The sequence below is a fragment of the Desmodus rotundus genome, chromosome 12, assembly GCF_022682495.2.
Source record: "Desmodus rotundus isolate HL8 chromosome 12, HLdesRot8A.1, whole genome shotgun sequence".
Lineage (NCBI taxonomy): Eukaryota > Metazoa > Chordata > Mammalia > Chiroptera > Phyllostomidae > Desmodus > Desmodus rotundus.
In genome coordinates, this window is record NC_071398.1 from 25,029,916 (window position 1) to 25,056,328 (window position 26,413).

Genomic DNA, 26,413 nt, shown 5'->3' on the forward strand with positions numbered 1-26,413 from the left:
TGACATCCAGTGGGGAGGCATTTGAGGGGACTGCTTTTTCTAATTTTTGTAAAGACTTGGTGTAGATGTCAGGGTCCGTGTCCTCTGACTCTCCCCCATTACCTCCTCATAGTTGAAGATTCCTGGCTGAAGGCTGATCATCGTTTCTGCTGCATCAAAGAGGGTTTTGTAGGAACGGAGTTTCCAACCAAATAGCAAGTTTGACTGTTACAGAAAGAGTATATAGGAGAGGATGGGAGGCATATTTAGATGGAGATCAGGATGTGTCAGAGGGTTTTTGTTTCTCACATTACTTGATATAAAAGTTAATAATTCAATTTTTTTGTTTCAGACACAAAAGATGTGATTTAAAAAATGTTGTCAGTGTTAAGCAGCTGAATGAAATGGGGTTGGCTCTGCCTCATGTGTAGGGCATTAAGCATTGACATGGCCTGCAGATATGTCCAGCCTTACTTCCCCATTGCTGCCTCAGCTCAAGGACAGGGGCTGCCTAACTCATCTCCACATCCCCCCACACAGAAGGCATGCTCTGTGCATGCCTGAGCTTCTGGGAATGCAGGAGAACTGGTATATCCAGGCAGGGTCTGGATACAGAAAGGAATTCTTTGCTGAAGATAGCTGACCCTTTCAGTGTCGAGACTATACCTCTTCACTCTTACCCCACTGAGGTCTCCATTTGGAGTGACCAGTTCATGAGCTCCCAGCTGAAAGCACCCAGATTCAGAAGATCCACCAACTCCCTCAGGTTTCCAGGGTTCCCGTAAACCTAATCCCCAGCCTCCTGAAACTGAGAAGCCTTAGCTTCCAAGGAGAACCACCATGAGGTTTTCCCAAAGGAACCACTGACCGCAATGGAGTAAGCCAGGAGCATGATAAGGATGATGACGACAAAGCCCGAAATGTCCCCCCAGGCACGGCGTAGAGCTGATGTGATCATGTTCATTTGGGGGTTCAATCTGAACAGAGGCCAGAGTTTCACCGCGGACAACAGTATCAGGAAGGCAATGATGTAACCAAGGGCAGCATCAGCTGCTGCTGTCTCACTGAAACTGATCCCCCTTTGAGACCAAGAGGGAGACTGGGTCTCATAGACTGTGACCAACGCCACCAGAATTTGTTTGGACTCAGTTCAGCCTGGTATGCAGGATTAGACTTATTATGTAAGAGGTCATCACTTCCTGCAACAGGTCTGGGATACAGGGCTGTCCCAATCCCCCCAGCTAGGTGATGATGAGATGGTGAGGATGGTGATGGTGGTCATGGGGCCATACCTTGAAGTCGTGGTTAATGGCTCCAGAACTGTGGAAGAATGACATAGGAGGAATCCTCCCAGGCTCAAGAGGACTGTGCTTTAATCAGAGCTAATTGCCATCATAAAGGAGGGCTTACCTTACATGGTTATTACTTCCACATATATGAACAATTAAATGACATGAGAGAAGGTTGGATATTTTAAGAGTCAGGGAAAAGGTGTGTCAGGAGCCAAAGGAGGAAGCAACCATCTGTACCAGCAGCCTCGGTCTGCTAAAAAAGGAAGATTCTTTTAAAGAAAATTTTTTTGTTTTTATCTTCACCCAAGTACATTATTTCATTGCTTCTTTAGTGAGAGAGAGCGAGAAATATTGATGTGAGAGAGAAACATCAATCAGTTGCTTTCTTGTATGTACCCTAACCAGGGATCAAACCCACAACCTGCGTATGTGCTCTGACCAGGAGTTGAACCCATGACCTTCTGGTCTACAGGACGATGCTCCAACCAACTGAACCACACTAGCTGGGGCAGAAAGATTCTTGAAGGTAGAAGATTAGGTAAAAGAATAGCTTTCAGTAGGGCATTATATATGATATGAAATGTTTTTACAAATTTCGATCATATAATTTTGTCCTGTACTCTTCCCCCCCATGTCATTAGATATAGACCTATGCCATTTTTAATGACACACCAACATTAAGAATGAATTTAGAGTGCAGAGGCATGGGAGGGGAATGAAGGGCAGGATGGGATGGGGAAGAACCTGGATTCCAACTGTCATTCTTCCACCACCAGTTATGCCACTATGTCACTAGCTCTGTGACCTTGTGCCAACACTCTGCCCTTGTCTGTAAAGTGGAGATAGTATACTTCCTTATCCAGTGGTTTTCAAAGTCAAATGACATAATGCAGTTAAAGTTTGTTAGGCCCTCACTTAGCACAGCAGCTGGATGGTATTTCCATCCCCTTCAAATGTAAGGGTGGTAGGGACATTCACACAGACAGGAGGGAGTGGCATCTAGTGACCCCAGAATGGTGTCTGTATGACTGTGTACAGCATAGAGATAATTCAATAAATGTTAGTTATATCTATAGAATCAGTGAGTCAAGAAACAATGGTTCAAAGTAAAAACTGGGATCCTGGAGACATATAAGCCAGGTTTAAATGACTTCTCTGCCACTTTTTAGCTGTGTGGCCTTGGGGAAGTCACATTACCTCTCTGAGCCTCAAGTTCTTCATTTGTAAAATGGGGTAATGATAACATTTGCTTCCAACAGTTTTCATGAGGATCTGACTGGTTAGGGCATCCTATCTAGCATAGAGTAGACACTTGGTAAATGGTAGCAAAAGCGGGTTGATGATACTAATATAGTTGCAAAAACCCTGCCCAAAAGGCTGGGAGGGACCTTAACAGAGTGTCACTTGGTCCTTTGTTTTGGTAAGATTTGCAAAAGGTATTGTTTTATTTTGTCTTAGAGTACTCTCCAATTGCCTATGCTTCAGACCACAAGCCTGAACCTAAATGATAGCTATAGTTATTTTGTCAAGTGACCCTTCATCCTCTGAGGGTCAACAAGATTTCAAAAGCCTTCTTTGACCCCTGAGCCACCCAGAGCTGGAGGAAGCAGGGCCAGTGGTGTGACCTGGGGCTGAGGCAGAGCCACTCACTCCTCGTGCTTCTGGTATCATTGTATGTCTCCCTCCACTGGGATGGCCCTCTTCACAAACACCAGGGCACTCCAGCTGGCCAGGTTCAGAAGGTTCCACTTGCTGTGGAAATAGCGCCACTTCTGCCTTCTCATGAGCTTGCCCCAAGAAAGGAGCCGTAGGTTCTACCAAAGGCTGTGGCCAGAACTGTGCCCGTCCCCTGCCTGTCCCCTGCCTTCACCCCCAAGGTAGCTCCCTGCACCACCCAGAATGACACTCTGGGAGGGGGTTTCTGGATCCTTGGAGGTTTCTCAAAGTCTTGGCCCCACATGCAGAGTGCTGGGGGCCTCTCCCTAACTATATGCCCAGACCCTATTAATCCAAGCTGTAGGATTTGTAGTATCTAATAAGACAGATATTTAATTCTCTGTGATGCAAAAAAAAAAAGGGGGGGGAGGAAAAGACATTCCCTCCACCACAGAGCATTTACTAAAGAAAACTTGTAATTGTGAGTTCTTTCTCTGCCTCTTTGAGATATATGTAAATCTATTTAAAAGCTAAACAAGCCTCTTGACAGTTTTACAACCCAGGACTGTTTTTCTCAAAGACTGGAAGCCATCTCTTTGAAATGTAATCATCAAGGAAGATAGCACCCCCATCTCCTGCTTTCCTTGAGAACATAGGAGCCCAGCTTAGGGCTAGTACCTGGCTCCCAGTTGCAAAACTACCTCCTGTTGCAAACATAGGTGAAGTTTATTTTTCCTTTTCGTAGAGGCAATTAGCAAACTCAGGTGGCCACCCCAATAACCAGGTGAGTTCAGGATGGACTAGTAGAACAAATGGTGCTATAATACCTCTTAAAGATTAATCAGTCTTTTGTTAAAAATGCACAAGAGATAGAGGCAGGGGGAGCCAGATGATCTGATCCAAGTGCCTTTATTTGATGCTGCGCTTACAAGTGGGCTGAGTCTGGACCAACTGCAGCCCCAGGGGTGGGGGGAGACAAGAATGGGGTTTTTAAAAGAAAAAGTGTGGGGTTTGTGGGGGGCTAGGGGGGATTAATCTCTTGTTCTTCTGGGCAGTTGCCTCAGGGTTTCAGGATGTGAGCCAGGACAATGGGTTAGGTAAAGGGCCCAGGCTGTTCTCAGGTACATGAAGGTGAGTCTGACCACCGACCATAAGGCTGGCCTCAGATGTCTATTGTGTGAGGTGGCAGAGACTTTCCATTAAGCCTCAGGCTATCAATTGAGTTGGGATAACTGAGTCATGGGCAGTCCAGCAGGTTGGAAAACTGGTCTGACTGGGTCATGAGTAGTCTGGGGGTTGGGAAACTGGCCTGACCCTTTCACCATTATTTTAAGGATGTATACGTATGTAATGAATTGTATCTGCGTGGTGATATTCAAGGGTGAGATTTTTTTCTATCTCTAGAGGATTGCCTGGGCTGCATATCGCATGCTGGTTTAATGTTTTTTCAATAATAAAAGTAGTTTTCTTAGGGAGAAGGTTAGCGTTATTACTGAATGTGTACAATTTCAGTTTTGCAAGAGGAGAAAAGTTCTGGAGATGGATGTGAATGTATTTAATGCAACTGAACTGCACATTTTAAATGGCTAAAATGGTAAATTGTATGTGACATACAACGTGTGTATATAAAGCAATTTAAAATGAATACATTTAAGTAATTTTTTCTACCTTTGTGGAGAGGTTTCCTGGATTGGCAGGAGACTTTGTTTCTAATGCTATTTCCCCAACAGGTGTCACCAGGTCAAAAAGAATTATCCTGTGCATGTTCTCAGCTTCCCTCCCATTCCTTCTTTCCCTTCTACTCAAGAGAATCTCCTATTGTCTGTTCCATTTCCCTCCCCTTCCTACTTCTACAGAGGAAGGACTAGTATTTGCCTGGTAAGAGGCTAAATTTGCCTCCATTCTAAAGGGATGGAGTGAGGGAAAATTCTTTTTAAACTGCTCACACAGCATTTTGAGATTTAGGGGTTTTGGAGAGAGGCTTTCTGAAACAGCCGCAGGCAGAGTGTGAGGGCAATCTAGAGGAGAGGCATGAAGCTCAGAGAGGTGGTGAATGGGTCTCCTTTGATGCTCTTAGAGAAATTCTAGTACTTAAGTTGCTATTTGATAACTGTTGGCTGGTGGGTTTGAATTAGATGCTCAGAGACCACGTTGCCAGTATCTGAGGCTGATGTTGTGGTAGGGGGGCTTAGTGTCAAGATCTGGGGTCGGACTCTCAGGGTTCAGTTCTGCTCTTGGATAAATTACTTCACGTCTCTGGACTTAGCTTCCTACTCTGAAATGGATCCAAAAGGACTTTTCTCCTGGTGTTGCTAAAGGAGAAAACCCACATAAGGTTCTTAGCACAATGCCTGCCTCATAGTAAGCCCTCAAACTATCTTTCTTACGTTAAAGTGGTTGCTGTAGTTGTTGGGGCAGGGAATGGGGGCCGGGGGCTAAGATGCCCCTTTTAGGTATATGGTTTCCATTTTTGTAAAAGAACGTCTAGTATGCTTTGGGTGTGTTCACAGCATCCTCAGACCACCATCATATAAACATCTGCACCTTCATCGTGCAACATAGTGGAAAAGGTAGCAAGGGGGATGTGTCCTAATTCTCAGGGACCACAGTGAGAACAAAAGTACTAAGAACCCCCCACCCAATCTAAGTTCAGAGAACCCCCAGCTATGGAGAATCTCCACCTCCAGCATTTTTGGAAAGTCACGGTTCAGGAGAAACGGGAGCTCTACTCTTCTTCCTTCCCCACTCAGAAAGGACCACCCTCTGAGTCCTTAGTTCCTCTGCGATGCCAAAGTTGGGTTCCTGAACTAGGTCAGCCCTCAGGACCAGCAGAAAGGCCCCCAAAGGTAGCCATGACAAACAGGTAAGCAGAACATCTTCCTCCCCCTTGCTTCAGACCCAACCCCAGGGAAGAGTGTAGGGAAGGGAGAGAGAACAGGCACAGTGCCATCTCCATCCCTTGCCCATGGAACCACTGTCCACTCCTCACCTGCACAATCATGTAGTAGAGGAGGAACAGGAAGTAGATGACCTCTGCCACCACCACAAAGGGGTGCCAGCCATCAGTGAAGGGATACAGGCTCAGGCTCTGCAGGTCCAAGTGTGCAAAAAGGTTCCTGGGAAGCAGAGTGCATTTCTTTGACCACCACGCTCACCCCGTCCTGTACCCCCCCTCCATGATTTCCCATTCAGAGCCACCGCCTCTAAACAGAAGTCATCAGTGGGATCGCTCAAGCTCAAGCCCTTCTGGAGGCTGGCCAGGGCCAACAGAGAAGTTAAAGGTCCTTCAGACCCACAGACCCAAGTGACTGAATGAGGACAGTTAATGGATGTCAAAGGTAACGGACAGATCAGAAGGGACAACTGTAGCTGCACTGGAAAACCCGCCCCTTGCCCTCTGCATTGGTGCTTGCCATTTGTGCACGCGGTCCCCCCAGCCAAAGCACACCCACCCATTTACCACCCCTTTGCTTCAGACCAGCTCATGTACAGCTATTTCATCTACAGACTGTTCACTGAGGATCCATGCATCTATTGACAAATATGCCTAAACTTCAACCATCTTTTGAATCATCTTTCATTCATTTGTGTGTTTTTTTCTTATTTTGTATTAAAATGATTTTTTATTAATGATTTAAAAAAAACAATCTGACTAATAAGGCTACTTCCTACAAAAGCAAAGCCAGCCCCAAGAATGGCAGAATGGAGAGTGGCAAACAGCCTGAGTCCTTCCTGACATCAGTGGATGCTGAATCAACCAGACCCGAAACCTATCTCACGCTTTATATTTGTAGAAACACGTAATGGAATCAGGTGTGTTTGGGGACAATTGTTTAAGCGGTCCTTAAAAAGCCAAAAAGATGACAGAAAGGGAAAACAAGAGACACAGATAAGCTCCTGAAAAGAATTAGAAAGGAATTTTTGACAATGGGGAATGATAATGGAAATTGATATGATAATGATAATGGAAGACCTTTTCATAGTTCTGACATTTTTAAAAAACTACAAACATTACCATTTTTTATAAAAGTAATACATATTTCGAAAATGTTTAATTTTTAAAGGAGATGTGATTGAGTTTTAGGCAAATTGATTATTAGCTGAAGAGACCTTTCATCAGTTTTCAATAAATTGTGATTAGCATTAAAAGAGAGTGAAAGGTGGAGGAATGGGGAAAAAGACTAAAATAGGATGTAAACATATCCACGTATCATGTAGCTAAAGGAAATATTTTTGAAGCTTCTGTCCCAGTTGTGTAGATTTGTGTGTTGGATTATGATGTAAAATATACTTCATACTATAGATTGAGGTACAATCTATTGTTTTAGATGAAGGTATCTGTTACCAGATCACCCCCTTCCTAGCCCCTCACTGCCAGCTCCCACCACTAGTAGAGTAGGAAGCTCAGGGATATGAACCGCTTTCAGACCCCAACTGGGTTCTCTTAGGACAACGTGGGAGACATGGCAAGAGAAGGGGCAGGGTGGGGGTGTGGAACAACCCTGAAGCTTTGCCTTTGAGTGTCCAGGGAGAATCAAGACACCCCTCTCTGAATTTCCCAAACCACCATTTGCCCTGGAGCTCCGACACTGGGACAGCTAGGCCCTAGCCCAGAGGGAGGGGAGCAGGGTTTATCTTCTGGAACTCTGCAGGTGTGTTCACAAGTAGGTGCTTACCCAGGGCGCTGGTCTCTAGGGTCAGAGTGATGATGCAGAACACGTTGACGTTGGCGTTGTAGACAGTGAACTCCGCAACCACAGCTCTGGTGAGGCTGTCCAGCCAGGTGTTGTCAAAGAGATATTGGAGAATTCTGTGGGAAGAAGGGCATTTAGGGGCATTTCTGTCCTTAGCCCCAGGGAGGAAGCCAGGGCTTCCTGTTGAAACTTCTCCTGGGGCTTTGGGGCCACTCCTGGGAGTGGTCACACAGTTTCACATACCATGGTGCAATGTGTTAGCACCAATGGTCTCCTGGCTGTTAGAGTAGAGGTTCCCAAAGTGGGGTCCCCAGACTGGCAGCATTGGGGTAATTTGGAAACTTGTTAGAAATGATGGTTCTCAGTCCCCACCCTGACCTCTTGCATCCTAAACAATGGGTGTGGGGCCTGGGGATCTATGCTTCGATGAGCCCTTTAAGGGGTTATGATGCTTTTTAAAGTTTGAGGACCATGGTGTTAGAGGAGCCACATAAAATATCAGTGGTTTGGGCAGGCAGCAGCTGCAGCTGTGATGTCCCACTTGGGACCAGTTCCTAGAGATCTGCCTGCTGGTGCAGTGGAAAGACCTTAAGTGAATAACTTCTCCAGGCCTCAGTTTCCCCATCTACAGTGGTGTTAACACCAGTGCCAGGATCATTGAAGAGAAAATGGGTGTGTGCATGTGTGCATAGTAATAATAGCTTTTATTACTTAGAGCAATAATAATAGGACTATTTTAATATGCCATACTGCTGTGGGTCTGCATCTTGCTTGGTACATTGAAGCAGGGAGAGAGTATCAGCTATTCCAACTGGCAGGAAAAGACCTTTTTCTGAAATAGACTCTTCTTGGCCTGTCCTTAATCTCAGAGGACCCCTGCAGTTCTCTTAGGGGTTTGTTACTTGTGCTGTGGGCAGGGACCCTGACATCATAAACAGCCTCAATGTTATAATAATGCAATGGTAGATCGGGGTTCACATGACCCACTAACTTGCCTGGGGCTACTCAGCTAACAGGAGCAATGACAGGGTTTCAAACCTAGAGGTCTCTGACTCTAGAGTGCATGGGGGAGGCAGTCTTCAGGGCCTTCGGTGTCTCTGTGCTGGGTACTCCAGCTGGCTGGGCTTCACCCAGGCCATTTCTCAGGGCTGTGTTTGCATTGGGAAACCTTGAGGGATGAGGTGGCATCTTTCTTTGGACAATCAGCAGGCTTCTGCCACTATAAAAGTTGTGAACACTTCCAAGCTCCCTGCTACCCTTTGGTCCTGCAGCTCACTGCACATGCAAGCATCTATCATGGCCCTTGGCAGGGAACTGACTCAACCTACTACGAAGCTTTGCTACTGCTTTTGTTGTAATAAAGTCCTTTGTCTCTAATGCAGGAGACTCATGTCTTCTGCCACCATCCATGAAACACCAGCAGGCTAGCTCATTAGCTATTAGAGTAAAGCCTCAGACCCTGCATGATTCTTGGTAAGGTTAAGCCATAACCACTTCTCACTTGCCTAATGGACAGATTTGCGTGAGTGTGAGCACCTTGTGCCTGCACTGGCTCTAGTAAAGGCCACCAGACTGAGATCACTGGCCTGAGAATGCTGGAGGGGCACTTGTCTTCCAACTCTGAGATTGCACAGATTCCAGGCTCCTGAAAATATGACTTGAATGATTCTGAATTCCCCACAATGACATGAATGAGCTTGACTCAGCCCTGTTTTGAAGCCTGCACAAGCCAATCAGACCTGGACTTCAGCAAATGGCTTTTCTTAGCTGCACATGAATCAAGTCAGCCTTACCTTGCTGCACTTTGACGATCGGTCCCCAAGGGGACCACATAACCTCCTCTCTGGTACACAGTGAGTTTGCCCCAGATGGGATGCCCTCGGCACTGGCTCTGGCTCTGGTACTGCCAGGCCTGGGAAAAGCCATTGCTGCTATTGAGGTTGGAGGCATTCCGGCCTTCCCCATAGTCTGACAAGTCTTCAACATCCAGGGAATGTGGTGCATGGCACCCATCAAGAGAAGTCTGCAACCATGTAGCAAGAGGGCAAGAGTTTTCTCGGACTCTCACTTGACGAATCTGGGCACTGCCAACCAGTTTGGAGTTCCCGTCAGTGATGAAGCCTGATGATCAGAAATAGGTGGGTAAATCTAGTAAGCAAAATTATCTTAACACAGTCCAAACTCCCTGGCCTGGATGCTAACATAAATTTCAATGTACCCATTGTAGGAAAAGCCAAGAGAAGTTCGTGGCCAACCACAGGCTACATTACCATCTTCCCACCCGGAACCTGGTCTATTTCCTGTATACTTCTTTTAGGCAATGGCACTCTCACCACCCAGTCATCAACCTGGAGAAGATCTGTACCCTTTCCCTCAATGCCCTCATCCTAATGGTCAACAAGGCCAACAATTCTACCTCTTCATTGTTGTCTACATCCATCCCTGTCTCTCCACCTCTTGTGCCCCTCATCCCTGCATCAGTCACATTATTTCTCCCCAGCATACTAATATATCCACCCTCTACTTCAACTCCCACAATTCCAGAATGATCCTTCTGGAAGTTTGATTATACCAAAAGTTTGATTGTGTAACTCCTTCATGTAGAAACCATCAATGACTCATCATTTTCTTGAGCATAAAATAAGAACTTTGAAATCTTTCATGATCTGGCCCTCATTTTTCTCTTCTGCTTTGATGCTCACTGGTATTCAACTCATACCTGTAGCCACACTCAACACTTTGTAGTTCCAAGAAAGTGCCATGGTGTTTCAGGCTCGTCTTTTCTCATTTTGTCTCTTCTGCCTGGTACACCATTTCTGCCTAGCCAATTCATGCTCAGTTATTTCTCATTTAGGAAGTTCTCCACTCTGCATCAAGGGAGTGTTAGGGCCCCTCTGTATACACACAATATTCTGAGTGTTTCTCCTTTAAAGCATATGGTTCTATGGTTATTGGTTCTCTATAAGGCTAATGTTTACAGAGACTCATACCTGTTCCTAGAAAGAAGGGTGCAGCGGGTGGCTGACACATCCTGTGGCTAGGGGACAGTACCTGGATGATGACTGTACAGGTTTCTCACAAGCGTGGTGTTGGCCCACATGAAGAATTCCTGGAAGCCCAGGACAGCTGAAAAGCCTTGAGTGAAGCTGTGCTTGAGGTGTCTGTTCAGGTGGTAGGCACTGGGGTCCCTCTGCCCATAGGCCACCAGCAGCAGCATCTACAGGAAACCCAGGTACACTGGGAAAGGAAGCACAGCCCCTGGTCAGGCAGATTCCCCAACTCCCACCAAGCTTAGGGCAGGAAACAGATGGCGCATGGGATCAAAACAATTGAGGTTTTGTAGACCAATTACTTGTGCTTCTGGTGACAGTGGGACTGATTATTGTAGAGGCAGGAGAAAGAAATAGAGCTCATAGACCACGAACGTCCTGCCTAAGTTGAAATCCTGGCTTCGTCCCTTCCTACCCATGTGCCCCTCCCAGGTGATTTAACCCCTCTATGTCTCTCTCTCCTCATCTGTGAAATGAGGATAATAATTCTATTACACAGGGTTGTGATGAGAGGGAGTCAAGAAATTAGTACTTACAAAGCACTTAAAACAGTGCCTGCACAAGTTCATGTTACATAAGTGTTTTCTTAAATAGAATTTTTAGAAAATAGGGCATCTGCCATATTATGATGCTGAAGATAGAGTGATGAAGATGACAGATGTGTTCCCTGCCCTCATGGAGCTCACCTGTTTTGTAGAAGACAGGTGTAAGGACCCCAAAAGGTACAAAGATTTAGTTTAGGAGGCTGGACATCAGGAATACGTGGGGAATGTAGAACCTTACTGAATCAGACTCTCTGAGCCCTGGGCCTGGCGATCTGCATTACAAAAACCCCTCCCCAGGATGACTTCTCAGGGCTCTGCCCACACCCCTTGGAACGCTTCATTGTGCATGTGCTACTCCTCCTGCACAAGTCCCTCAGCTCTGGCCAGGATCATGCTCAGCCAGTGGGAAGGCAGGCTAGGCGTGCTATAAGGTCAGTACTCAGGAGCAGACTTCACCAGTGACCTGGTGGATGACAATGTGGGGATGTGTACTACATGCTTCTGTGGAGGTTCCCACCAGGACTGAACCTCAGTTGTGCACATGGAACCCACTCGCCACCCCACTTTCCATTGGCTTTCTTCTCTACCCCTGCACTTTCCCCTTCCCTACCAAAGCTTGCCAGGATCCCCTCCCAAAATAACCATATGTACCCAAATCTGTTGTGGGAAGCCTAGACCAAGACACATGGAGGCTTGAAAGCTGTTGGCCAGAGGGCCAGGGGAAGCCTCTACGAGGACCTACATAGCCTTTGGGCTGAGAATGAAAGAATTAAGAGTACTTCCCCCCAAAAAAAGGTGGAGAAGTGGATTAAGCACATTCCAGCAGACTAGATGGAACAGCCTGGGCAAAGGAGAGGGGTCAGGAATGGGCATGATGTCCCAGAAGCTATAGAATCCTGTGGCACTGGAGTTCAGGGCACAAGTGGCTGAGAGAGATGACCTTGTGTGGGCAGAGCCACAGTAGGGAGTTTGAATTTGATCCAAAGGGCCATGAAGGGCCATTAAAGGATTTGGGGGGGAAGGATTTTAAATGTAGAGGAGAAGCATGGATATTCTTGCTGCCTACCCAAGATTTCTCTGATTAGGGAAACGCTTTGTGTTCCTTGAGGTGAGTGGTTTTCACCTTTTCAATGTTGGTGGCTGGTAGACATCCTTTGTGCTGTTTCTCCGTTCTCGGAACAAGGAAGAGGGGTCTGTGAATGCAAGGACACGAAGACAGTTACCCCCGTGGGCAGTGGAACCAGGCTCTACATTTGCAGCCAGGTGCAACCAGGATTCACAGTTCCTCCTCTGTGGGGGCCATTTCCCAACACTGCCCTCTGTGCTCAGCCCATGCTTTTCCTGTGCCCAGAATTCAGTCCCTTCTTCTGCATATGGAGGATTCCCCTGGTACTGAAAACAATGCCTTCCCTCCCAGAAGGGTTACTGACTCCTGGATGCTGTCTTCCTTGCATCCCTGGACTCTAAGACAGACCCCAACACTTCCAGAACTTTGAAGGATGGAAGGATGAGGGTAACTAATATTTCAAAGTCCTGTCACATCTAATTCCAGTATCTTCTTTTTCAGACCACATTTTTGAGTTATGAAGTTCATAAGTTCACCCAATGGAAGTCTATAACACAATGATTTTAGTAAGTTTATACTGAATTTAGAACAACCCAATCTTAGAACATTTTCATCACCCTAAAAAGTTCCCTCATGTCCCACTGAAGTTAGTCCCCACTTCCACTCTATTCCTACCCTCAGCCCCATTAATTTGCTTTCTGTCTCTATAGGTTTTCCTTTTCTTGCTATTTCACATAAATGGAATCATATGTACATAGTTTCTTGTGTCTGGCATCTTTCAGTTAGCATGTTTTGGAGTTCATCCATATTGTGTGTATGAGCAGTTCCTTTTTATTGTTGAATAGTATTTCATTGTATAGATATACTTACCTTCTTCTATTCACCCATTGATGGACATTTAGATTGTTTCTAGTTTTGGCTAATATGAATAATGCTGCTATGAACATTCAAGTACAGGTGTTTATATGGATGTATATTTTCATTTCTCTTGGGTAGCTTCTTAGGAGTGGCCAAATATCTTTTGGTTACTACAAATGAAGCTACTATGAACATTTGTGTATAGGTTCCTGCATGAAAGTAAGTCGTCATTTCTCTGTGATAAATGCCCAAGAGTGCAAATCCTGGGATATATGGTAAGTCCATTTTTAAATTTGAAAGGAACAGCCAAACTGTTTCCCAGAGGGGCTGTGTCGTTTTACATTACCACCAGCAATGTATGAATGCTCCAGTTTATCCACATCCTTGTCAGCATTTGGTCTTATCACTTTTTTTCACTTTAGCCATTCTGCTAGGGGTGTAGTAACCCAACTATCTTTTGGATCCATGCCCTTTGTTCATCTCTGCTGCCAGTACATGTCATCTCTTTTCTGGACCATTGCGATATTCTTCCTACTGGTCTCCCCACTTCCACTTTTGACCTAATCCCTCTGACCTATAAGAGCAGCCAGAGTAATCTTTCTAAAATCACAAACAGACCATGCTGCTCTCCTATTTAAAACACTTCGAAACCCTAGCATTGACCTGGATCCTACAAGGTCCTGCACGACCTGCTCCCCATTCACCTATCTGCCCTTCTCTTGAACCATTCTCTCCTCATTTCCCCAAGCTTTGGCCACACTGTCATTTTATTGTTATAAATGACAAGCTGTGTTCCACCTCAGGGCCTTTGCATATTCCCAGTGAGCAATCTCTCCCTGCCCCCATCCTCCAGGAGCCAGCTTAGGTACTACCTCAGCCGAGAGGGCTGTAATCTCTATCCTCCCACACCCAGTTCTTATCACAATTCACATTATGTGTCTACTTATGCATTTAATTATTTAATGTGTCTCCCCAAATGGGCTGTTCATTCCAAAGGCAGCAGTCTGTTCGATCCAGTTAGTGCCATGTTGCCTGGGGCTGGGATGGGAGCAGGGGTTGACTTCAAATGGGCAAGAGGGACCTTATGGGGTGATGAAGCTATTCCAAGTCTGAATTGTGGTGATAGCTGCACAACTCTATAAATTACTACAATCAATGAAATATACGTTATGAGTAGACTTTATGTAAATTATGTTCCCAGGCCATCACACTGCTTAGCACAAAGCAAGTACTTCCTGAATAATTGCCAAAGGAATGACTTAATGAATATTTAATTAGTCTGGAGGCCAGCCTCTCCTTGGAGGAAAATTGACTCTTGTCTTGGGAAGAAGATTTTAATGGACTTTAGGATCTGCAAAACCAAAACCCTAATTTAGAGCAGAAGAATACAGCGGAGGTAATAACTACACTGCATAATGATGTAGATACATGGACTTTTGCTAGTTCCTGTTTTACTTTCCCTGAAGGTCAAGTTCTCTGCATAGACTATTAGAATGTTGATTCTACTCTGTTTGCTTGTTTGTTTTTATAATTCTCTTATTGTCAGCACCCTCAGGAGTTTTGGTTGAGCAGTGAGAAATCTGGTTGGGGAAGTGGGGTGGTCAGTGGGCTCCTGCAACAGGGCTCATCTTGACTATATTTTAGTAAAACTATTTACAAAAATAAGTGGTGGGCTAGATTTGGTCCCCTAGTTATATATAGTTTTCAGACCCTTTTCCTAGAACTCTAACTTACCATCTCTCTCTGTAGCCCACCCACAAGCTCATTCCTTTTTTTTTGGTCTTCATTCTAAAGACCCAGGACCTGAGCTTTGGAAAAGAAAGTCACTTGATTGGGATTACAGAGAATGACAGCGAACACAGAGCATGGACCTCAGGTGCCTCTTAGCATGCTTAGGTGTCAGAGAGAAAGGCCCAGGTAGAAAGGAGTAAGATAGTTCATGAGACAGTGAAGGAGTCACTTGTTTCTGGATGGTTTGGGGATGGTTCACCAGTCAGGGGAGAAGTCTTGATGGGGAGCAAAGGTCTGAGGCCAGGACCACCCACCCCAGTGGCTGGGCCCTCTAGGGCTTTCTCAGCTTTATCAGATTCCCGGCCCCTGCCTCCACCTGTGCACCATTACCGGGGCTGGACAGATGTCCCAGGTGAGGGACCATAAACTCCTCTTCATCTTCCAAGCTCTTTAAGACCAGTGCAAAGAAAGTGGCAAACCCAAGCACCTGGAAAAACACCCAGTGTGAACCCCAAACCCAAGGTGAAAAAACTGTATCAACTCCTGGTCTGAGATGGGGCTGGATTGAGGCCACATCTGTGTCCCAGGCACAGGAGCCACACTCTGGGGAGGTCAGGTGGGAACCAGCCCATCCTCTGCAGAGAGGGGACATGTTTATGAGGGGTGAGGGCCAGGGCTTGTGTGCACCTGGCTTGCACCTCCAGTGTGGGGAAGTTACTCTTCCATCCCCCCTCCCTTTCTTCCTGTATTAAGTGATTAGCTTCCTTTTACTACCTCTGCTGTAAGGGTTCAGAACAGGCCTCCAATAATTCTCTTTGGCATGTGAATTATTTTGAACTGAGAGAATCAAGACCCTGCAAACTCATGATAAAATTTTACCTTTCTTAAATAATTTAAATTAGGGGCCTTGCTTATAATAAGAGTTATTGCTGGAAATAACTTTTTATGACCTATTTATAAGGCAGGGTAAACTTCTAATTACTGAACATCTGCTTATCTTTCTGCAATTACCTTCCTCCCCTCTGAAGCCCCAAGATGATCCTTAGCTCAGAATGTCAGGTATACCTCAATTTTCCCTTTCCGTCTTTGAATCTCTCATGTATGTGGGTTCTCTGACTCTTTCATGTATACCAGGTTCCCATGCATATGTATGTATTAAATTTGGTTATTTTCTGTGTTAATCTATTTCATGTAGATTTAACTATTAGACCAACTGAAAGAACCTTGAGGGTAGGCATAAGTTTTCTTCCTCCCCGCAATATCTACAGCATGCAAGTATAGTTGGATTTTATGGCTTGGTTGGGAACAAAAAGGCCCAGGACTCTGTTCCTAAAATTCTCAGACAAGGTTGTGGGAGGTGTCAGGAATTGCTGAAGTCTTCTGAATAAGGCTGTTCAGGACAGGACAGAGGACCAAAGGGTAGAATGAGGGTGGGGGATTTGGTGAGTCTCGTAGGCATAAAGATTCACTGAAAACGTCCCTCCTTTATGTAGCTCCCCCCTCCCCAGACATAGTATTCCTACCAGCTGATTTTTTTTCCTAGGGAAAGCTGTGACCCAGAACTCCAGGCTAGGGCTCAGTATTTCTTCCACTCCAACCATAACTTTATATTTCAGAAATATGAGTGTATCTTCCAATTGTTGTACACGTTTACTAACTGGGAGTTTTTATCTGAATGTCAAGTTCCGATAAATTGCTGGTCTGTTTTACAATTAAAACTATCTTAGAATTGAGGAAATTTTGTATTATTCCTATTTACAGGTGTAGTCTATGGCAGGATGTTTATGACCTTAACTTCTTAACTTCAGGTTTTCTCATCTATAAAATGGAGGCAAGGTCCTTCCTGAGTGTGATTGTGATGATGAAATGCCAGCATCTCACAAAGCCACCAAGCCTGGCCCAGGGTGAGTGTCCAAGAGCTTGGGTTATCATGGTCGTTATCTTCATTATTGCCCCTGCCCTGGGACCTGCACAGAGGTGGTGTTCCATGTAAGTGTGTTGAATGGATAGATGAATGAATAGCTAAAGTAAGGACAGAGAAGCTGGCAGGAGAGAAAGTAAGGGTAAAGGGGAGAAGGGCAGCCACATAGGGGTCCTGACCTTCAGAGGCTGGGTGACGAACACACTCTCCACAAAGGAGATGGCCATGGAGATGAGCCACTTGAGAGAGCTGGTCCGTCCATAGTGCAGGCCATAGAGCATGGTGAAGAAGGCTTCCACACCGCTGGTGGCAGCTACCAGGAGCCAGCCCACCAGGACACACCACCATGGCAGGCCCCGAGGGGGCTTGCTTGCTCTCAGGGAGCTGTACTGGAAAGGGGATATAGTCCAGAATCAGTTCAAATCCCACTCCAGCCCATCAGCTGAGGGACCTTGGCCAAGCTAGTTCACCTTGGTCAAGCTCCTTAACCTCTCAGATCCTCAAATTCCTCCTCTATATCTAGTTCCCACTTCAAAGGGCTATTCTATATTCTATTCTGTATACATATTTAAAAATATATTATAAACCCCATCACTTCTTGGCCTTTTGGCTAAGGCCAAGTATAGTATGTTCTTATCAGTTTAATACATAAACAAGCCACTTCAAAACTGAGTCAGAGTGGCCATCCCAGAGGAACTGCCTCGCACATCCTACTCCTCAAGCCTTCCGAATGTTGAAAGAGGGCGAAATAACCTTTGCACTGGGCCTAAAGTAAAGCAGCATTGTATTACAAACAACGGTTTGCAAAACAAATGGGAAAGCAGACATTAAAACTATTGGCATGAAAATTAAAAACATTCTTTAGAATTGGTATCACTATGTTAGTTTATCTGCATCTACAAAAATGACTTTCTTAGCTTATTAACACCCATGGATATTCCTTCTGTTCATGTAATTATTCCCTTTCCCTTTCTTATAAACTCCCCTTGCCTTCACCTCCTAATGGGAACACTATTTGGGTTTCTGCCTAAATCAATGCTTCCGAGTTTTGGATTCTTTTGGATCTCAAATAAAGGTTTGTTACCTCTCACTTTAGCCTTTTATTTTTAGGGTAACACTATATGTATTCTACTGAAGTCACATTTATTCAGTGCTCTCTAGGAGCCAGTCCCCATGTGAAGTGCTTTACACAGATTTGCTCTGTTTCTCCTCATGGAAAGCCTAGAAGGCTGGTACTATATAATTTTTTGAACTTTTTATTATGAAAATTCCTCCATACAAAAATAGCAAGCACAATTCCCATCAACTAGTTTTAACAACCATTACCACCTTGTCTTACTTATTTCTTCTAACCCCACCTTCTTTTTTTTTACTGGGCTATTTAAAATTAAACTCCAGACATAATATAAATTCATCCCTCATTACTTCAGAATATTTCTCACTAATGGTCATTTTCTTACTGAATTACAGCGCTGTTGTCACACTAAACAAAATTAAGAATCATTCCTTAATTCTATCAATAACCTATCTGTATTCAAATAAAGGGCAACAGTTTGCTACCCCCAACATACACTTCTTTGGGGATATTGATTATTTTAGGTGGTTATTTTTGAGAAAGAGCAGATGAAGAAGAAGTTCTCAAAATCAAGTAGAAGTTAAGGAAAATCTCCATTTGTAAGGGTGTTTTCCCCACTGTACCACAACATGTGAATATGTAAATGTCTAGAAACTTATCGCTGGAGAGGGAAGGACTTAAATCTGCGTAACAATATTACTCTTGTTTACTGTGCTTTTCCTGGTAGCCCCCCATCACTGACACCCCACCCATAACATCTTTTGTCTTAAGCCGAAGGTGGTATTTAAAGTGATGGCTTCTGCCATTTTGCTGGGTTTTGCTGGGTTTCTCCCATGTAAACAGGTGATATACATGTTATTAAAACTTAATTTGGCCCTGGCTGGGTAGCTTGGCTAGAGCCTCGTCTCCTCCATACACCAAGTTGCAGGTTCGACCATGCGTGAGAGCACGCACAAGGAGCAGCCGATGAGTGCACAGATAAGTGGGACAACAAGTCGATGTTTCTCGCTCTCTCTCACTCTTCCTCTCTCTCTCTCTGAAGTTAATAAATAAAAAAAAGTTTAAATGTGAAAAATAAAACCCAAAACCTTAATTTGTTTTCACCCTGCTAATCTGTCTCACGTCAATTTGACTATCTGACCAGCCAGAAGAACCTTGAAGGGTAGAGGAAAAAAAAAATTTCCCCTACACAAATTTCACTGGTTATCTTAAAAGACATATTTTGTTTTCAGTTCGAATCAGGAGATAGGCATTATCATTCCCATTTTACAGATGAGGTAACTGTGGCTCAGAGAGGTGGAAGGACTTGTCCATGGGCTCACAGCTAGGAAACATCCCACTTAAAATGGTTATGAACTGCAAAATGCTTTACAAAGAGTTATAAATGCCTTCTTGTTCAAAGCCCTTATCCCAGATTTTGTGCAGGCATCCTGAATCTTTTCTGCCTGGGGAGATCTAGGCGAGCATCCTTCCAGGGTTACTTGGATGCCCTCTCCCCATAGGCCTCAGGCTGGGGTGGGGCAGGTCCCCACTCAGCTTCTAGGGGAATGAATTACCTGGTATGTGCTGGAGGTGGTAGAGTGTCCAGATGCCCCCTGAGGGAACCCTTTAGGGTCTACAGCTGCCTGAGGACTGGGCATGGCTCTGGCAATGGGGGAAGCCGCCAGGACCCACCAGCCACAGCTCTTGTCCCACCAGTTGAAAGTAGAGACATTGCCTGTACACACTGTTTTTCCAAGGGTCACTTGGGCCCACCTCACGTATCAGGCATTGCATTTTTATGGAAGACAAGGGAGAGAAAGAGCATCCCCTGGTGTTGGGTGACAGAGCAGACTCCCTACAAGAAAAGCAATAGTGTTGGTGGGTGGAGATGGAAGAGTGTTATGGTGGGAATGTTACAGAGCAAAGGGAGGGGGTGGTTCCTTCACGATAAATTATTACAGAAAGGATTCCCCCTTTCTGTCTCTGGAGGTTCCTTCCCCCACGCCCACCTGCTAGGTTCGCAATGCCTGCCGCCAGAGGAAAGACGTCTCTCAATGCCAGAGACTGGTGAAAAGGAAAGGAATTGTTTATTTAAAAGTTACACAAACTTAGAATAATGACCTAATGTCTTCAATAAGATACTAAAGTCCTTTAGAATACTCACAGATGCACAGTCCTTCCCTCTCCCTGTGCCCAGTCCGGGGTACCGTGTCTCAGGAAAAGAAGTAGAAGTCCGTGATTCAGGCTCCCGGCACCATCAGCTGTGTGGCTACTGCAATCTCCAGTTAATCCAAAGCCATGTGGCACCTTCTCATGGCCCACCAGCAAGAGTCCTCTCTCCCCTTTCTCTATGGCTGCAAAGTCTCTCCTGCTGCCTAAGCCGCGTGGCAAGAAGAAGCACTCCAAAACCTCGTGGTCCTCTCTACTCTCCTTCAGAACCGCGTGGTCCTTTTCCCCACTTCAGAACCACATGGACCTCTATCTATCTACTTGCTTCAGAGCCTCGTGGTTCTCCCATTTACTTCAGAGCCTCGTGGTCTACTCCTTCCTTCAGAGCCGCATGGTCTCCTCCCCATTTTCTTTGGAGCCACGTGGTCTCCTCTTTCCTTCAGAGCCACATGGTCTCCTCCCCATTTACTTTGGAGCCGTGTGGTCTCCTCTTTTCTCCCCCAAAACCTTGTGGTCCTCCCCTCTTCTATGGCTGCCGCGCCTAGGTTTAAATCCCAGTGCCCATCTTCCTTTGCAGCCCCATTTCTGACTCCTCCTACAGTCAGTTACACCTGCCAGCATCCCCGTATTCTTCCAGCTTTTCTGGGCTGCCATAGTAAGTCTGGGCAGGTGTGGCCCCATGGTGTGGAGCCAATCCTCTCCAAGCTCTCACGCAGGCCCTGTAACCAGAGGGAGTTGCTTCCCAGTCCCATCTTGGGTGGAAGTCACGCCCATCGCCCTGGCTCAAAGCATGGCCACAGCTATTTAACATATCTATGAAACCAGTTAAAGGTTATAGATATGTTAAATGACTGTGCCAGGGGTTAGCTGCAAAGCTCTTGCTACCCAAAACAGCTCTGAATGGCCCTGTTCCATGTGTCCCATTCCCCCTGGCTCAGGCCTGTGGGGGTGAGGACATCCTACATACATTTTTCTAATATTTCCTGGACACCCCGAGTCCTGGACCCCATTACAAATCCCTTCTTGGGGCCCTCCTCTTGGCTGCACCCTGCTTCAGGAATAAATGATAAAGGAAAAACTACAATAAAAAATAATGTAAAATAAAACAATGGTGTTAGTTAATAACACTAAAACAATAGTGTTAGTAATAACTTTTTTACATCGAGCACTTACTGTGTGCCAAGCCACAAGAAAACTGAGGTCCAGAAAGATGGGATAAGGTACTAGACTCATTCAGCCAGTTAGGGTTTGACTGTTCCCCATTTAAGGTGTTATCAAGAGCATTTTCAAAATTTCCTTACACATAAACAGAAGAGAAGAAAATAATATAACTATCACCCTGCCATAACAGTTACCAACATTTTGCAATCTTATTTTACTCTGCCCTCAACTTTTTCTTTTCCTGGAATACCTTAAAGCAAATCTCAGGCACAGTGTTATCTCATTCGCAAATATTTTAATTTTTAAAATTTTATTTATTTATTTATTTTTAGAGAGAGGAGAAGAGAGGTAGAAAGAGAGAGAAACATCAATGCATGGTTGCCTCTAGAGCGCCCCCTCCCCTCCACTGGGGGGACCTGGCCTGCAACCCAGGCTTATGCCCTGACTGGGAATCAATTGGGAACTCTGCTTCGCAGGTCAGCACGCTATCCTCTGAGCCACACCAGCCAGGGCTCATCTGCAAATATTTTAATATGCATGAGATTTGAATTTGAACCCAGGTTCGCCTGGTGCCAAAGATGGTCAGTCTTAATCCTTTGTTTTTAACTTTTTTTAATTATGAAAATTTTTAAAGTTACAAAAGTAGAGAGAATGGTGAGATGAACTGCACATACCCATTGCTCGAAATTACCAACTCGTGGCCATTCCTGTTTCACCTGTACTTCATCAACTCTCTCCATGTGGGTTATTTAGAAGCAAATTCTAAGCCTCATGTCACATCTCTAAATATTGTAATATGTTTCTATAGAAGAAGGGTCTTTCTCTCTCTCTTTTTTAATCCTTACCTGAGAATATGCCTATTGATTTGAGAGAGACAGCAGTGGGAGAAAGAAACATTGATATGTTGCCTCCCACATGACCAGGGACTGAACCAGCAACCTAGGTTTGCGCCCTAACTGGGAATCAAACCCGCAGTCTTTTCATGTACGGGACAATGCTCCAACCAGCTGAGCCACCAAGCCAGGGTAAAGGTAAGATCTCTTTAAAAACAAAAACCAGGATGTCATTATTAATATTTAAAATGATTAATGATTATCCCTTAATAGCATCAAATATCTAGGCAGTGGTCAAATTTCACCCTATTATCTCTACAGTTGGTTTGTTCAGATTTCAGTTTCCTAAAAATACTTTTTAAAGTGTTTTTTTATTTGATTTTCTTTCATTTCTTTTTTCTTTTTTTTTTGCTTTAAAGGGGTAATACATATTTATTGCAAAAAAAAAATTCAACATTTCCACTATTTCTTGTGCATTCTAAAGGAAACCTGACCTCACTGGGCAGAACCAGCCAAGCCTGGGTCCCTGGACCCTGAGCTGGGAAGCTGGCCCTCAGGGGCACATTCCCCTGGGGCAGTAAGGGCCCTGAGGCAACCACACCCCATGATTCTTATCCAATCACCAGTGAGAAGTGAAAGAGAAAAAGGCTAGGGCTGCCTCAGACTAGATGTTGGTAAAGGCCTAGGACAACATCGGCTCCTCCTGCTTCTGACCCAAGCTTCCTCCCAAACTCTCCTGACTTGGGATCCCCTCACTGAAGCTTCAGCTTAAAGGCTGTAGCATCAACAGCCTTCCTGTTGCAAGTCTTCTGGCAATGTCTCTGAAAGATGTCATTACTCCCAATCATAACACCAATTACTAAATACCTGCTTTGTGTCAGGCTGCGGTCTAAGTGTTGCATGTATCTTATGATCTAATTCAGTCCTTGCAACAAGCCAATGAGCTAGGTGGATCCATACTTCCATTATTTTAATTAATTTTAATTCAAACAACCACCTGTGCTGAGTGGCTGTCATATTGGACAGCACAGATGTAGAACTTTTGGGAGTTGAATTAGACGGCCTGTGTAAACACTGGCAGCAATGATGTGGGTGGAAGATGGACAGGAAAGTCAGACACTAATTCAAACCAGACTAATGTGGCATACATATAGCAAAATAATGTGCTATACATTTATTAAGTATAAAGAACTTAATAAAAATGAAACCACGTTACCACATGCTACGTGAATATTGTCTCAAAAGGCTCTGAGGCTGAGACCTGCTCTCTCTCTGCCAAGCAGACACTAGCAGTGTTAAAGAGGTGTTAAAGACACAATAGTACCAAACCAAGACCTTTTCCTTGACCTAATCAGAAGGACTGGAAGAGAGTGGAAAGGAATAACTTTTTCACTCAGTGATTCAATGTTCTTTAATGTATTTTTGTTGCCATATGCATCATCTGTGTCCTGCCCACACATTTGGAGATGGGTCTGGTTTGACTTTGCATCGCCCAAGTACTTTACAGAAAAAGACACTAAATCACAGAGAACTGAATTAACTTGTCCAAGGATACACAGCTCATTAACGGCAGAGCCAGTACCCAGACACGGTCCTTTTGAGTGGCCCAAGTTATCAGGCTGGCCAGTGCTCATCTTAACTAAATACAGGAGAAGAACATGCCTTTTTGCCGTGCATTCCATAGTGACCTCTTATGTTGAGGTCATCCCATGCATGTTTGTTGCAGGCTTTCTGTGCGTTGCATGGGGCCAGACACTGGGGAATCAGCAGAAACAAGATGGTCAGATGGCTCCCACCTCACATAGCTCATGTTCTAGGAGGGATGGCGCAGGCTTTAAACATCACTTCACACAATTTGTAATTTGGCAACAAGCAGTGTGAAAGCAATGTAAGAGAAGCTTCAGGGCTAAGAGCATGTGGCTGGAAACCCTGCTGTGGGCTGGGACTTGGGGTACTCCTCTGAGGAAGGGATGCTTAAACCCAGACCATAGGCTTAGTAGGAGTTAGCCAAGTGAGGAGAGGAGAAAGAACAATCTAGATTAAAGGACCAGCATGTGTGAAGGCCTTTAGTGGGCAGGGAGCTCGGCATTGCGAGGAGGAGAGCAGGGTGCCTATGGTACTGGGAGACAGTGGTGAGTGGTTAGAGTGATGGCTGGTGAGAGACTCGGGTAGGACTTCTTGACCCCTTAGTGATATAGACATGCCCTCAGTCCTGTCTCCCTCTGGCTCCAACATGCCCCCTGTCAGCACAGAAACATCAGGACTTACCTTTCACTTTTACTGACCCAAGAGTGAATGTTAACACGTCCTCTGTCTCTCTGGCTTCTTCCCAGAACATCTGCCCTGCCATGTTCTGCAGACAGATAACGTCTTCCAGCAAGGCCAGAAGTTGGTTGATGTCCATCAAGTCCCAGCCCAAGGCACGGGATGGCACCTTTAAAGCTTTCAACAGGGATCTGACAAGTCTCCACATATCCTGCAAATCAAACCAGGTAGGATAAGGGGGTATAAGCTATAGGTAAGGGGGACAGCCAAGTGGTCAATAGCATTCGCCTTGGGGCTGGACAATCTGGGTTTGAGTCCCAGCTCTGCCCACTGAGACTTGATGTTGGGCCATTCTGAGCTTCCATTTGTCAGCTATAAAATCCCTCGATTTGAACTGATGCATTCCAGGCTATATTCCTCAGAATGTAGCACATAGTAGGTGCTCAATAAACGGTTATTGAGTGCATCAGTGCAGTTCCTTCAACAGGCTTCCAGTCTGTGATCTATAATAAAGGTATAACATTTTGTACATAGTAGGTGCCCCAAAAGTGTGTATGTATGCATGTGTGTAGTAGGTGTTGTGTGTGCACATGTGTGTAAACATTTGTAAATTTGTATATATGTGCATGCTTGTGAGGGTGTGTGGATGTGTGAACATGTGTGCATGTGTGTGTACATGTTTGTAGGTGTGTGTATTTCTGTAGGTGTGTGCATACATGTGTAGGTCTACATGTGTGTGTGCATGTGTGCGCAGCTAATGAATCGTGATGACTGTTGCTGTGAGACAACATGGGGTTGTCAGGCCCCGAGCCTTAGTCCTCACCCCCACTTCTTCCCAGGCTGGAGCACCTCCCATACCACCAAGGTTGAGGACACACTTTAGTTACTGCTTCAGGGGTCAGAAGGCCATCCTCCATGGGCTGTGGTGAGGGAGCTGGGCTGGGAGACCCCCTGTCCCACTTCCCAGTGTTCTGCTCCTTAGTGACCCGAGGACGGGTGTTTCTAAAGATCTGAACAATCAGGAGGTTGATGGGGAACATGAGGAGAGAGCTCTCCAGTCCAGTCAGCACTTCCTGCCAAGTGAATTCAATTTTACCTGGGGCAGAGGGAGGGAAAGGCTCAGTGGAGGTAGCTGTGCAGTAAGGATTAATCTTGCCCAAGGAGAGGTCTAGCCCTTGAGTGGCTCCTGAGAAGTGGCCTCTAAGCCCTTGGGGTGTCCTGCCTTGTAGGTACAGCTTTGTTTATAGGGGATGCTAGGCCACACTGTATAGTCCAACCTAGTGGTGTGACTTATGGGGGGACCTTGGCCACACGGTATTACCTCAGCCTCTGCAGGGACCGGAGGCTTAGGTCAGCCGTTCAGGGGGTCAGCCACGTGTATGTGAGCAAGCCCTGATAAAAACTCTGGACACCAAGGCTTGGGTGAGCATCCTGGATGGCAACACTCTGTGTGTGTTGTCCCATGTCATTGTCAGGAGTGAGCACTGTCTACCACTCCACTGGGCGGAGACAACTGGGAGCTCCACAGTTGGTCCTTCCTGGACCCTGCCCCATGTACCTCTTCCCTTTCCTGGTTTTAATCTGTATTTTTTTAATTTGTCATAAGTATGAGTATAATGGTGTTCCAGACTTCTGTGAGCCATTCTAGTGAATTACTCAAACTGAGGGTGTTCTTGGGAGCTCTGGAATTACGTGGCATTTCTGGGACAGTGACAGCTCAGCCATCAGTCATTAGCCCTGATTCCCATGACAATGGGAATTACCCAAGTCCATTTTTTGCTCAGCCGAGTCCTTGGGGACACCCCAGAACATGATGCTGGTCAGCATGGTGCAAAGGAGCAGAGAGAAGCAGCAGGACACCCTCTGGACATGGTAGAAGTTGCTCCGGGCTGAGCAGCTGAAGACAGAATACCCAATGTGTCCATCCTGGAAGCCCATGGAGGTCTTCATGAAAAACAGGTGTCTGTGGACAGGCAGGGAGAGAGGGACTGGTATGTAAGGAGATGGGAATGGGAGAAGACTGGTCTCTTTGGAACAATCTTGGGATGAGAGAGTAGGATTTGTTTTTAAGATTTATCATCTATTTTTCTGTTGTAAAAGAAATACAGCCTCATGGCAGAATCACTTAGAGTTAAT

The 26,413-nt window shown here is 45.4% G+C and overlaps 1 protein-coding gene across 1 annotated transcript in view; it reads right to left on the reverse strand.

Moving 5' to 3' along the window:
* The window catches only part of LOC112300587 (polycystin-1-like protein 2), an 83,059-nt gene that overhangs the window by 1,845 nt on the left and 54,801 nt on the right, over positions 1 to 26,413 (reverse strand). The window contains 17 exon segments of the mRNA XM_071219944.1: positions 103 to 204; positions 848 to 1,058; positions 2,922 to 3,085; positions 5,917 to 6,043; positions 7,600 to 7,737; positions 9,415 to 9,742; positions 10,673 to 10,858; positions 12,283 to 12,303; positions 12,306 to 12,350; positions 12,353 to 12,409; positions 15,262 to 15,358; positions 16,972 to 17,176; positions 19,424 to 19,499; positions 19,502 to 19,704; positions 24,277 to 24,488; positions 25,156 to 25,373; positions 26,041 to 26,240. Of these exon segments, the coding sequence (XP_071076045.1) occupies positions 103 to 204; positions 848 to 1,058; positions 2,922 to 3,085; positions 5,917 to 6,043; positions 7,600 to 7,737; positions 9,415 to 9,742; positions 10,673 to 10,858; positions 12,283 to 12,303; positions 12,306 to 12,350; positions 12,353 to 12,409; positions 15,262 to 15,358; positions 16,972 to 17,176; positions 19,424 to 19,499; positions 19,502 to 19,704; positions 24,277 to 24,488; positions 25,156 to 25,373; positions 26,041 to 26,240 (2,590 nt within the window).